At 42.7% G+C, this 14,958-nt stretch overlaps 1 protein-coding gene across 3 annotated transcripts in view; it reads left to right on the forward strand.

Moving 5' to 3' along the window:
* CELSR1 (cadherin EGF LAG seven-pass G-type receptor 1) overlaps window positions 1-14,958 on the forward strand; it is a 393,160-nt gene that overhangs the window by 212,421 nt on the left and 165,781 nt on the right. For all 3 annotated transcript variants that reach the window (XM_069229728.1, XM_069229729.1, XM_069229730.1), the window contains exon 5: window positions 5,894-5,982. In XM_069229728.1, the coding sequence (XP_069085829.1) occupies window positions 5,894-5,982 (89 nt within the window). The remainder of the gene's footprint in view (window positions 1-5,893; window positions 5,983-14,958) is intronic.

The raw sequence follows: 14,958 nt of genomic DNA on the forward strand, positions 1-14,958 counted from the left end.
TCAGTCTTATCAGAGTTCAGTTTGAGGTGGCTTATCTCCATCCAGTTGGCGATGGCATGCAGTCCGTTGTGGAGATTGATCTTAGCAGTGGCGGGGTCCTTGGTGAGTGAAAGGAGCAGTTGGGTGTCGTCCGCGTAGGAGACGATGTTGAGGCCGTGAGATCAGACGATGTTGACGAGCGGCGCCATGTAGATGTTGAAAAGGGTTGGGCTGAGAGAGGATCCTTGGGGGACTCCACAGATGGTCTTGTTGGCTTTCGACAGGAATGGAGGGAGGTGGACTCTCTGAGTTCTACCGGAGAGGAAGGATGTGATCCAATCCAGGGCCTTGTGGCAGATCCCAGAGTCGTGGAGGTGTGCGCGGAGGGTGTGGTGACAGACGGTATCGAAGGCTGCCGAGAAGTCATGGAGGATGAGGGCCACGGTTTCACCTTTGTCGAGCATGATCCTGATGTCGTCGGTTGCGGCAATGAGAGCGGTCTCGTGCTGTGGTTCTTGAGTAAGCCAGATTGGGAGATGCCTAGCGTGCTGTTGTCCTCCAGGAAGCGGGATAAGTTGGCTGTTGACTATCTTCTCGATGACCTTTGCTGGGAAGGGGAGGAGGGAGATGGGCTGGTAGTTCTTGAGGTCTTCGGGGTCTGCCTTGAGATTTTTGAGCAGGGCGTTGACTTTGGCGTGTTTCCATCTCTGCGGGAAGTTGGTGGTCTCGAAGGAGCTGTTAATAGCACAGAATTGGGAGGCGATGATTTGCCTGGCTTTGTTGAAGACATAGTGAGGGCAGGGCTCGGCGGGTGTTTGAGTGGATGGTGCTCATGATCTTGGTGGTGTCCTCGTCGTTGGTTTGGGTCCAGGTGCTCAGGAGGTTGGTGTGGCTGGGTGTGTTGGAGTTAGTGGTGTCCGCACAGTGGTCATAGGGATCGGGGGTTTGAAGCTGTTGTGGATGTCCTTGATCTTGCGGTGATAAAAAAAAGTGGCAAGGGAGTTGCAGAGGTCCTGCGAGGGGTGGGGGTCGATGGAGCAGGATTTGAGGTTGGCGAGTTCTTTGATGATGCTGAAGAGCTCTTTTCTGTCGTGCATGTTGTTGTCGATTCAGTCTTTGTAGAATGATCTTTTGGTAATCCAGATGAGCTGATGATGCTTGGGGATGGCTGTCTTGAGGGCGGCGTGGTTGCTCTCTGTTCGTGGCGCCATATCGTCTCAATTTTCCGGCAGTCCCGCTTGGATGCCTGAAGGTCGGCGGTGAACCAGAGTGCTTTGGTGCTGGTGCGTTTGTTGGGTGGTTTCCTAAGTGGGGTGAGGGTGTTGGCGCAGTCTTTTAACCACTGTTTGAGGTTGAGGGCTGCAGTGTTGGGGTCGCTGGTGGTGGGGCATGGGCAGAAATCAGCTGGTCTTCCGAGATCTTGTTCCAGCTACGGCGAGGGATCCGTTGCGGGTGGTGGTGGGTTTCTGGAAGGTGAAATGGACACATTGGTTCAGTGGAGTTCGGTGGTATGGGTGAAGGTGATGTGGCTGCTGGCAGAGAAGATGGGGTCGAGTGTGTGGCCAACTGAGTGGGTGGGCTTAGAACCCAGTTTACATTGTCTTCCATCTCTCTCGTGTGCTGGAGAAGCAAAGGCAGCCTGATGCTAGAAGGTGCCACCCTGGCCATGACTGCACACGTTCACAGCCCAGAATTAATACACTTCGGCTGTCCCAGTTAGTTCAGGGTTAATAGGTGTGGGTGTTACCTCGTTTCTTGGTGCATGAATGCCAGTGGGAGGGAATCTGTCAATCTTAAAGCTTGCATTTCTAATGTAAACAGCTCATAATACTTTTTCCTTTCTTTCCCTCTCGCTGAGTCTTTTGTCCCAGCGTTTTACGCCCTGTTCAGAAGGCCTAACCTTTATTTGCTTCCGACATTTTACGAACGTTCGGTAAATGTTTACTTTTTTTTAACTGAAGAAAAGCAGCACAGTTTTTCGTAGCCTTAATATCTTTGCAGTTATTGAAAATCTGAATTTGGTGGGGAAAAATCAGAGTTATCAAGCAGTCAGTCTAAATTCAAAGCGAAGTAGGTGAAGGGTTGGGCGTTAAATCAATGTTAGGAGGGGTGGACAGATAGTTTTCATGCTGCCTCTGGCACCCGATCTCTTCACTGTATATTTAATAACACAGTGTCCAGTAAACTATTTCAAGGTATTCGAATAATAAGTCCCATCGACAGCATTCTCACTTTGTTCCCTCTGCGTTCCTCCCAGCCCCGAGATTTTGAGTGATATCTCAGACCTGTCTAGTTAAACGAGCAAGGGGTATCTTATTTCTCTTGGCCTTAAACTTTCAGACATAGTAAATCATGTCTAGCAGTGAAGACCATAAAACAAGTCAGTCACATGAAAGTCTCACATGGGAAAGTGCAGTCTACACCTTGAAGGTATGTGTCAAAAGTAAGACTCTTAGTGATCCATGAATGAGGCTTCAGGGAGCTATCTGTGTCCAGTCTGTTACTAGGCAACCCTGGAACACATCATTTTACTCGGAGCACTAATGCAAGTAAGTATTTTGTCTCTACGCACCCTATGTCTCTGTTAAATAAATGGGTCTGGATTCAAATGCTGATTTAAAACCCAATGTAATAAAATCGACAGCAAACGACTACTTCGCCATTCTATGCTTCACTGTCCAGAATTCTATATTTAGTTTTAATGTGTGTCAATATGGTCCATTGTTAGTGAGGTATTTCTGGCATTGAAAAAGCAGGGATCAATCATTCCAGTTGTGGTGTATGTATTACACCAACCATTAACCCTAGAGTATTACTTATTAAAGGCAGATTAACTTATCTACTTGTTGTGGTATCTTTAATCTTGGAAACTCAGCTGATCACCTCTGACAAACGTGTGCACACATTGTTGGCTTTGGATGTAGGCTATGCAGATTTTGCCATGCGTTTGGCGATATTTGTAATCCAATGTATGCATAAAACGTGTTTGTATAGTGATCTGAGACTTGAAAAGGTACTTTCTCAATAAGTACAAAAGAAAGCAGAGGAACTAAGAAGGCATAGTAACATTGAAAAGCTATGTTCATAGGGCTTTGTAGAAAGCAAGTTCATGTGAACGTTTGGAATGGGACTTTGGAGATAGCTGAAGAGTTCAACAGATACTTAATAAACGGATTTAGTCCTAGGGACAGCTAGCAGGTGTCCCTTGGCAGAATGAAAAGTGCACTAACCGCAGTACCTAATTAAATAACTGTGCATAGCAAGGGGCCTAACTGATCAACAGCCCAGAGGTTGTTAAAAAGAATCCATTTGTGTACAGCTCGCCAAAGACGTGGAATGAGATGATCAGCGATGTGCTCTATGCACAAGACCCAGTACCAACTGGACTGACATAAGATGTGTATGTTGCAGACACTGATTTAATATATTTAGAAATCCTAAAATACATGTCCTTTCCATAATCTAATCTAGAAGATATAACTTCTTTGGTGATGGCCTTTGTTGCTGTGATAAATCAATGATATTTCCAGAAGTCTTTAGTCAGACTTGTGAAGAAGGAAGCTATAAAGAGGGAGAGAATGAGAGATTTGTGACAACGATGATGGCCATGTTTAACACTTGGTTGACAGGAATCAAAGGTGTGCTTATGGTACTGGGCCCCCAAGAAGTGGGTCAAAGTGAAGATACACTACTCAACATAATGTTCTCATTTTCTTTTCTGTATTGAGCTTCAGATGACTGACTTACTTTAGTTAAGCGGTAAGAAGCAAATATCATTCAAAGCACTTTTGTGAGACTGAGAAAGAGAGCCTCAGACTGAAAGATCAGTTGGCTGTCCTTTTACTCTTGTGGATGGCAAATGGAGTCCTATAAATATTAGAGGCTAGGAGCCAATGGTGAGGTCTGGGGTACTCTGCAGAGTATACCTCCTTTTCAATCCTCATTTTGTGAGATAGTCACTGCTTGTTCTCTGTAGGAATGCACTGTAAATGGCCTAAATTTTCACATTTTATCACGGTCTTTTAGTCTAGAGGAAAAGATGGAATGGTAAACTGATTTAAAAGCAGTCATGAGGTTCAGTAGGACTAAGTCAGCTGAATTTTGAAAGTATGAGTATGATCTATAGGTGCCACCAGCCGCAAACCTTATGGGCTGGATCCAGAAGCAAATGCTGTTGATAGTGTATGGAGAGATGGATTGTTACTGCAGCTTCCACTATTCTCGAGGGAAATGGAAGGAGAGTAATGCACTAAGATAGGAATCTGATTACTAATTCTGCCAGTTTGCGTCAATAGTCCTAGTTGAGGTAAGGCTTGCTGAGGTCAAAAAAACATACATCTCTTGAAAAAATTATCAAGAAAATGTCTTCCAAAAGGAATGTGTAGCTATGAAGCTCATCGTGGAGCCCCAGTTGATGGCAATGTTCATCATTGTTAGAGACAACTCTGACCATCATTGTGCACATCTGCTGAGTAACATGAAAGCAATAAATGCACTGAAAAGTACCACAGCTAATACACTTCACTACGATTTAAAAATGTTTATGTACCACAGCTAATACACTTCACCATGGGCTAAAAATGTCTGTCCGTGTCGGTCGTCTTGAATTTTGATGAGCACTTCTGTCTACTGCGAGTGGCAGAATGCCTTTTATTACCTTGGTAGGGATGATCATCATACTTCTGTTTTTCAGGTTCAAGAAGACATGTCCATACATGGACTTGTGAACTAGTATTGGAACTTCTTGCTTGGATGACTCTGGTCTTTAAACCTGCATATATTGAACATTGATGCCTCAAACTATTCAATTCATCTTCTTTTTAAAGCCATACAGTGCTACCAACATAAATACTCAGTTAAGGAAAATCTTTTTTCAAGCTAAGCAGCTTTCTGGGATTTTGCTGTAAATATTTGTTTCCTTAAAAAAATATATATTATTTCAATATACATTTCAAACCCACTACAGTGCATAGTGGCACCTTTCTACATTTGGTGCAAGGATGGGTGTGCTGCTGGGAGAGTGATAGTAATGAAAATAGTTTGTTGACACAGCTAGGAAAGCTTGCCAAAGGAGGTTCTGAAGAACATTTGTTTAGTTAACAAGGTTTCCCAGGCATACTCTATTTTGCCGAACGTATTAAATGAGTAAGTATAAGTGGGTGGGTTTTTTATAAATTGTTTTACAATTAACCTTTGCAAACTCAACAATACACATTTTTGGACATAAGCCACACTTGCATGAGTGAAATACCGATATCTGAGAGTCTATTGATAACATTTAGAAGGAATACAACACATCTTCTCTGGAGTTTGGCACAGTGGACAGTAATGGTTTATTGATTTCCTTTAAGCAGTTGTAGACCTTAACTGTGCTACTAAAAGATCGTTTCCTGTGTATAGAAACCTCCTTCAGTAAATAATACACATTGAACTCCACTTCGCCCTGAGCAAGCTCAGAAGCTGGAACTGGGTATCATGTTTTAAGCCCCACTTCCTAATGTAGAGGCAGGACTTCCTGTAATGATAATTTAGAATGACTGTGGACAGGATGATGGTCTTTATCTAACACATTGCCAAAAACCCTGTCTGGACGAGCGAAAATCCCAGAGAAGCAGATTACACCAACTAGTAAAAGGTATTGGAATAAAAAGTTGTCCTTATTGAAAACGCAAATGCAAAAGAGTATAAGGCCAAACGGCCCGAAATTCACCTGATTAAAACAACAACAAAAAATCACGTGGTCAACAAATATTCAGATTGTGGGTATTATTGTATGGTGGATGGCATTGGATCCTTTTGAAAAAGACAACAAAGCAGTCACAAATCCGTGTTTGATTACATTTGAACATTAACTTTAGAACTCCCTGTGTTAGGTTCAGTACTGTGATTTCAAACTCTTTGTTTTGTGTTGCAGGAGAGACCAGCACAACAGTTTCCCCGTATGTTTTCGGCGGTGTGAGCGATGGTCAGTGGCACTCAGTCCAGGTGCAGTACTACAATAAGGTAAGATCCTGGACATTGCTGCCATCACTGAAGAGTGTGTAGCAGGTGGAGAAGCATGAGTGGTATTATGTGAAGTGTCATACTTTGTTTATTTGAATCGCTTTAATAATTTGACAGGATTGGAGAGGGCAGATGCCCTCAGACAACCATTTCCATTAAAATCTGCTTATTTTGTATAGTACAGGGATGTGTTGTTCTCACTTACTATACTTTAATTTTCTCTTTAATTTGAGTCCCTTGTTTGTAGCCTTTAGCTTGGCCTTGAGATGTTAATTCATTAAATGTGATAGATATTTGTGGGTGACTTAGATTTCGCTTATAAATAACTCATTCTTTGTCTTTCATGCCATTCTCGGTTTTTGTGTCTTTCCCTCCTTTGAAGTACATTGCGTCGGGCAAGGTGAAGGACCAGCAATTTCACTAGCCAATGAGTTTTGATTTAAGACACACATGGCACATTAAAATCTGAATCACCCATCAGCTACTACTAATGGTGGCCTCTTCTTCCATCTCGCTGGTTCTATGACTCTGCTAAATGTGTTCCTCTTTAACAGCCAACTAAGTTGTCCACTTTAAGCTAAAAATGGGATGATCAAAAAAATGGAAAGGTGGTTAAGGAAGATTAGTTTCTTCAAGCTACTGTTTTGATTCCATATTAGAAGGATGAGGTAACAAATACAAACGTGTCTTTGGAAATATATTTTAGAAAGTCAGTGATTTAACAAGTTATATCAGGGAAAACTCTTATTGAAAAGAAATGTCCATGGTACCCAATACCTTTGGAACCCATTAGCTCCAATAAAGGTATTCCTATGGCTGTGTTCCTACTGCAATTCCTAAAATTATTACTAATGAACCTTTTACCAGTCTAATTTAAAAGATTTCTTAAAAAATAGAGATCGCTTCATATTCCTAAATGTAATTCGTACAAACCATTTGGACGGAGCTTCAAACACGGCATTTGTAAATGTGTATTCTTTTGACGTGTTTTGCATTCATGAAATATGTATTTGTAAATAATTACCACGCATTTGTATAATAGTTAAATTACACAAGCAGCAAAACACATTCCAACGCTACTTAGAACTTGTATGCCCACACACGGGCAATGCCAAATACAGACTTGTTCTGTTCCAAGAGTTGAAGAGACAATACAGACTGGTTGCCTGGATAATATGGTAATTTGGGTAGCTCTCTCTTCAACTCTGGCAGATGTTGGCTGAGAACTGGAGGTATACATTTGCATCAGTCCTGGAAAACTGACAGGACTGTTCGAGCTCTCACCTCATGCCCATCAAAGGACAGTTTTAATTTGTGATCCAGAGAAGTGGCGTATTAGTAGACACCAGCCGCAAACAAGCTGGACAAACATTTAACTGATAAGTTATGTCAAATAGTTGCGAACCATAACATCTTGAAATCTTATTTTGTGTATATTTATGTTGAATTTAGTTTTCACCTTCTCAATCCTTTATTTTCAGAGATGTGACTACCTATAGGCGATAGGCTTTTATTTAGTATCGAGCATCCACAAAGCAGACAGAGTATCTGTTTTTAGAAAAATTAAAAATGATGCCGTGCAATGAGGTGTACAAATACAGTATTAAGGAAACCCAAGATTCGCACGGTATGCCTTTTTGGAAAGTCTGAGTCATACTCGCAGTAAGGTATATGCATGAGGTGACACCACCCAGGGCACAAACAACAAAGATTGTCCATGTGGTGCATAAAGAACGACGCTCACACCCACAGCCCAAGATTGCATTGTTTGTGTTGGGTAAATGACATGAAAGTAGATTGAGGGCCGAGAAGCAGAAGCGCCTCTTGGTGAGACCAGTTGAGGAGCTTCTCAGTCATGAGGTGTAAGGCATAGAACAATATGGTGTGTGTTGAGTCCGGGCGAGACTGAAGACTGAGTGGGTAGAAGAGGAGCAGTGGGGCACCTAACTCAAACAGTAGGTCAGTTACTTGTATCATTATCAGATTTACAATTTGAGGAATATTGCCACGGAGTGACGTTCAAAGGTTTACATGATTTTTTGTGCCTGTGTACCACACTGGGATTGCGAGGTCTCCAGATTCCATGGGGAGCCTTCGAGCCACTAAACAGCCATCTACTTATATAAAGAATTGTGATTCCAACATTTGTAGTGTTAAAGTTGTTGTGTAAGGCAGGCACGTGCGGTCACGTGGCTTCTTTCAAATGCAGTGTACATTTTGCAAACTGATCTCGGACTCCCAGGGGAGACTTAGACGAACATTGGAATGGGGTGTTTTACCGCCCTATGGGGTGTAGTCTGGAAGAATAGGCATGAGGGTGTTTCCCAGAATAAAAAATTCCAAATGACAACGTTTTTTCCACATATACTATGTTTAAATAAGTCCATATGTTTTAAATAATATTACCTGGTGGCTCTGAGGTGAAATGCACGCTTAAGAACCTTTAATTGTACAGGAGGCCACGGTGCACAGCAAAGGAATAAAGGAAATTAGCAGCAGCACGAGACCCCTCAGTGTTTTTGTCTGCATGAGTTGTACACAGCGCTAGGGCAGTTGTGTACACGCAGCTCTCCGTGTGTAAGAGTTCTCCATCTCGTTTGTCCCACAGGGATGCCATCAGGCGCTATACACAGAAGGCACGCGGCCCCTTGGGGCCCCTGGGCGGTCTGTGCGCAGACATCACCCCTGACTTCAGCGTAGACAGGTCTGGGGTACGTTGCTAGGGGCGCGCTAGCATGATGCTGGGAAGGTGATTTAGAGGTGTTTTCGTGACTGAAGAGCCTCCTCCGGTTTCAGGCACATACTCCAGGGCCTGTCAGACCCGCATTATCGCAGTATCGGCTTACCGGCTTTTTATGTTTTCTGCCCTGAATGTTGCTTGCTGTCTGTTTAGGAATGTTAAGTACTTTCTTGCTATGGCGTTTAAATAAAATAAAAAAATGCCTCCCCTGGCTTGCGCAAGGAGCATCCCCGTATTATGGTAAAAGCGGGGTTTGAACCTGTGGTATCGTGGCCGAGCATATGGTAGTATTTGAGGGGCTGATAACATGTTAGCTGAAGGTAACCCAGTTTGATCATCGTTCTGATAACTGGGAGCTTCGGCTTAGCCAGCACGACCTTTTCTACAATTAGGGAAAGAGGACCTTTCATTAGATGAAATAGAAAATCGCCACATCTTGTCCCCAAAAACTATCCCTAAATCGTAGAGCTAATTTGATGGTCTACGCAGATCTCCAATTATGTCGAAACTCCTGCCTCACGTACACGGGTCTGTCGTAATCTCATGATCCTTACTTGGGGTATGGAGGTAATAACTGAATCGTGTTTTGCTTTCAGCCATTCCCTTAAGATCTGACTTTTTCGTCAGGACTCCGTTTTAACACATTTGAAATACTCTTTATGCATGAGCCTTTTTCTTTGTTTCTCTTTACCTGCGCTCCTCATATAGCGCCATGAGACCTGTAATGTGTGTTTTGTAGAGTAATTTAACATAACAGAGCGTGTTATCATTCACTTTCACTGAAACTTGTAGTACTAAATGCCTTCTTTATCAAACCTTTACCCAGATGTTTCATGGGCACTACTTTTGCTTTGACTGCACTGCCTTAACAACAGTTCTTTAATAGTCAATCTCTAAATGTTTATATTGCCAAGTGACCAATGGGACTTGAGGATGATCCAGTTATCATCCAATATGAAATCATATTACCATCTATTAAGCAATCTAGCGTCCTTCCTCAGCACTACCAGGTCTTCATGGCAACTTCCTGTGACCTTCCGGTCTCCTTGTTAGGGGACCTGTGCACATTTAGCAAGGCCAGTGCACTCATTCAATGCTGGTAAAGGTCAAATAACATATATCTGATAACATTTGGCATAGTTTAATTGCTATTTATGGTACCTAGGATGTGATATAAAAATAAATAAGTTGCTACTTATAGCTCTTACAACATTATGCCCCTTTTGAGATTTCTCCCACTTTATGCCCTACTCTGCTGTTCAGTCCATTACCCCCTCCTGCCCTTAGCTGTAATGAAGGTTACAGAGGTTATTTTGCCTCTGAGAATGAAGCGGTCAATAAGTACAAATACAACACAGAATCATGCATAAGAATGTGTAGTTTACTGTGTTCTACTGATATGCCCTGTTCTGAAAGTCTCAAATCTCACATAATTCAAAAATACTTCACTCCAGCACTGCAGTACTCCCTCACCCTATCTAGGGAGCTCCTAATTTCAGCCTGGTGAGCTGGGATCAATCTGTTATGAAATCAACTTGTCGCATATTGATGAGGGTACACACTGGGTCCTCTTTTGTTTACTTCAGCAATAAAATTACATATACTATAATTGAATACAACTCTACGGTTTACTGCCCCCAGAGAACTGAGTTTCATATCATAGGCTTTTCTTTAATGTACAGTTGTAACTTAAGTATTATCAGGCCAGTTGTTTCCGTTGTGAGTAAAGCCCACATTTCCCTGAATCCATTGTTCGTTAAATTAAGGAAGGGCCATATCTATTCACTGCATAGACCCTAACAAGAGTGGTAGTTATACTTTCTTTTTATTGTCGTTAGAAGTATGAAGCCACTGTACGTGGTACGGGTTAGGTTATGTAAAACCTGGGCGTGGTACATCACTATATTTTGGGAGGTGACGCCCCTTACCATTAAAACATTTGCACTGCCCTGTAGAAACACATGGGAAAACCCATTCTGTTCTGTCTACGTTTGATCTGGTACAGCCTAGTTCTTCTTTGGAGAAATGTAGCTTAAACACCCCATGGAGCTTCCAAAGTTAACATCATGAGCTTATATGGTGACGTTTTTTATATCCAAAGTCAAGGCAAAGATGGCAAGACATCTGTCTAGTCCCGAAAAATGTAGGAAATGAAATTCGATTTGGAAACGGATAATAAAGGAAGTAGGGCCCTGAAGTGTTAAAAGCTATTTTCACATGCAAAAGCCTGGGATTCACAAAATCAGACTTTTGGACAGCAAAAAGCTTTGTTGCAATGTACTTAAGTTACTTTGGGTCGGAAAGTTATTTCCCACTCAAAAGCAACTTTTCTGCTCACTCCGAGTTGCAGTTAAGGAGTGGCATTAAAGGGGTGCCCCATTCCCTTTGTCATGTGGAATACAACGGATCAATAGTTTGTGACAGAAAATGGGGTTGCAAAACATTGGTCAGCTACTAACACCAAACCTGGAGTGGCAACTGATTTGCAAAGTGGAAGCTGTTTTGGTGGGACAGCTTTCTGTTTGGGAATCAGAGCAGGGTGCTCTGAGTGCAGCCAACAGTGTTTCAGGGTAGCACTGCCTGCTTGCTCCCCTAGATGTCTTCTCATCCCTTTAATGAGCATCAGGGCCGGCTTTAGCCCTGTGCCCCACCTTTTTTTTTTCTAAGTGTCCCCACCCCATGACTACCTCCTCGGATTCCCTCACTACCACCCTGCAAATGTCCCCCTCAACCCTCCATAGCCCCCCTTTAACTTACATTCATTTGCTTCAAAGCTTGTAAAGGCTGGCTTTACCAATGCACTCAGCTAGCCACTTAAAATATAGTTCTGTTCTTTTCAGCAATAATATTAATCCTCTGGGCTACTTTATGGCGAGTCAAAGCTGCTGCTAGACACAACTCCCATCTCTCTCCCTAGCAGGAGCATTAATCACAAAAGGTCTCCTGACATTTTAAATGCTTCCTGAAGGCTAGACACACAATGAACGTCTCAGCAGGTGCTTTTAAATTGCAAGTTTTTAAGTTATTGCTTAACAAAGCGCCCCCCTGAGGTCAGCACCCCCCAATCCAGGTCAGCACCAGGTGCGGCTGTCCGCCTCAAAGCCAGCCCTGATGAGCATGATATACTTTCACCAACAAAGTAAATGCCAACACCGTAAAGAAAGTCTGCTGTTTCTCAAGGAACATACCTGCATTCACAGCCAATCCTTTAGTGGGTCTGGGGTAGCTGCAATATGCTTCCTGCATCATTAGTATTAATGAGGCAGGAGGCTTTGTAACCTCTTTCAAATGGACATTTTGCAGTAAGGCTGGAAGGTCGCAAGCAGTCGATGTGGCACATCATGGGCTGCTTGGCGACCCGCCTTATGCTACATTAAGCCACGAGTTCAGTGAAGAGATAAATGCAGCCACTGAACACGCTGGCCCAAACTCCAGCCATGCAAACAGAACTACTGAATTAAATGTCCGTAAAATGAAAGCAACCCACGGTGCATGTCCCTTTGGTGGTTCTTGAAGTAGTGTGGTAGCACACCTCCTATCCACTAAATGGACTTCGAATTCTCAAGGAAAAAAAACATTTTCTGATGCCATGGTCTCTCTCAATAAAAGCTTTGCTCATTATTGTCTTACATCTCTAATGTCTCCCTAGTTCAGTGGTTCCCAACCTGTGGTCCCGGGACCCCTGGGTGTCCGCAAAGCCTACCCAGAGGGTCCGCCACTGCTTAGAAAATTATATAATAGTAACAGATTAATAAAGAGTATATAAAGTGGCTAAATGTACAATTGAATACTTTAAAACGTACTGTAATTGTCAAGGAATTTGAAATTGGAGGCTAAAATTTAAATTGGTATCCTCAGATTGATTTGCGGGAGCAGTGCAGATAAAGTGGGGGGTCAAAAGGTTGGGACCCACTGCCCTAGTTTATCCATCTGAAACCCAAACACTTCCGTCAATGCTGGGACGCGTCCGTTGGTTACACACTGACTGCGCCTTCAGCTTTCGTTTACTGCGCCTCGACTCTGACCTGCTACCCCAGTGTCAGCTTTACAGGCCTACTGTGAAAACAAGCGCTTTGAAAAGCGAGAAGTCGATGATAGTTTTTATTGTGTCTAGCTGAGCAGTGTGTTGACTCGGCTTCCGAGGAGAGATTAGACAAGCTTCCAGAGCTGCTCAGAGAACCCGCCCTTGGAATCTCCGTGACACGCAGCTCACCCGTTATTCCCCTTTAAGCCCTCTACGGCCCCCTTTGCTGCTGAGGTGTCAAGGGGACGTGTAAGGATTGGAAATCACAGACATGAACCTGGGCCCTTTACTTTCACTCTCCGTCACTTCTATCACGACCCCTGAAACCAGAGATCTCCAAAGAAGTGTCATCGGTGCCAAAATATCATTCGTTCCTCCCCCCAACCCCCTCTCACTGAAATATTACTCAAAGTCCAGTCTGAAGGTGACCTTGTGGACGAAGGAATGCAGTGAAGTAGCGACAGACAGCTGTCAGGGCCTCATTTCCATACAGCAGTAATATTCCTCAGACAGTACTCAGCGCAGAATGTTCACCAACTTCACACAATGCAAACGATTACAAAAAAGACACCACAGTGAGAGAGTGCAACACTGTCAATTTCAATGTAATAAATTACATGATAAGTTGCGAATGGAGTTGTGGCTCTCAGTATCCACACTGCAGCTTGTTTCAGTTTGCAAGGAAAGTGGGCGTATACGGATTAATAGCCTTTCCTTGTAACTAACTAGGATATGTATCAGTGGTCTGTGTTTGGCATTGCAGTGGCAAACCTGTGATTGGATACCAACAGCTCAAAGATTGTTGCATCAATCAGCTTACTCTTTGAGAAAATGAGGTTGTTTGGCATGGACGAAGGTCAAGGGGACAGATGCATGCACTCCATAATGTCCCTTTGCATCATGACATTTTTAGGGTCGAGCGTACAAGTGCTCCCTCCCTGTTGTAATCTGTCTTTGGGCTTTTAACGATGCCCATGTCACGCCTGTCACTTTCATTGGTTCATGGGCTTGCCTTTCAAAATCTGCTTGATTTCATTAGTGAAGGGCATGCATACGTCATGCCTTTTCTGGTGTTTAGCCCTCCCTGAGCACACCGGCCAACTACTGAAAAGATACCTAGCTCCTTGTTTTCAGCCTGGTTTCTGCACTACTTTATCTTTTTATTTTCCACGCAGCACAATGGCGCTGGGTACATAGCAGGATCACGCTAGTTTTTCTTCTTTCAATTTATGTGGAAAGAAAAGTCCGGTTAGGAGTTTACAACGCTAATAGCTCAAACTCGAGCAAATGCAAGACCCGTTGCATTGCAAATGCTTGTTTTTAATTGCAGCCTCACTCCCTCTAAGGAACTGGGGTTGCAATCACAGATTACCGTATGCTGTAGCTTGCAGGCCTCCATCTTCCATACCTGATTATTTTAGATGGTAAAGGGAAACATAATATGGACAAAAAAAAAAAACAAAAAAAAAGTCCTACAGCTATGGTAAAAATACAACTATTTATTTATAATGCAAAGCAAAAGTCCTTTTTCTATGGCGAGTCATCCCTACAGGGACTGGTACATACTCTGCATATGTATGTCTGACATATGCAGTATAGCTGTTGACATTCTTTAGTGAGAATACAGGGTCCACACTCCAGCATAAGAGGAAAAAAACATTTTTTTATGTTTGCTTTGAAGTAGGCATGATTAAAAATTTTGTTACACCAGAGTAATCTTGCATAATTTTGGTAATTTTGCATAACTCTTGTTAGAGGAAATACCCAAAGTTACACTATTAAGCCATGTCAGCTAAGTATGCACCATTCATGGCAAAAATGTACTGCACGCAGTGCTTCTGGTTTTGTTTTTGTACCAAATGAGGGTATTGTATTTCATATAATTAAGTGTCATTTGACAAGAAATATCCAAAATTGCACATATTTACGCAAATGCAAATTACACTAATTTAATTTGCACACTCTTCCTTTAAAGCTGAAACACCCTGGTAGACCCTGCTTACATTACTAGATAGTACAATGAAACAACACAGCCTCTAAGCCCTGCTCTCCTCTACATCGATTTTGAAAATGGTTGGGGCCACAAACATTGGAAGGTATAAGAAATTTTACTGGGGAGGCTGCAGATATTTATCTGTGATAGAAGCAGCGGTTTATCCAGGTGTACATATGTGGAGTACTTTACATTAAAAGGTCTAGATTTGTTTATTTT

Source organism: Pleurodeles waltl, chromosome 4_1 (genome assembly GCF_031143425.1).
Source record: "Pleurodeles waltl isolate 20211129_DDA chromosome 4_1, aPleWal1.hap1.20221129, whole genome shotgun sequence".
Taxonomy (NCBI): domain Eukaryota; kingdom Metazoa; phylum Chordata; class Amphibia; order Caudata; family Salamandridae; genus Pleurodeles; species Pleurodeles waltl.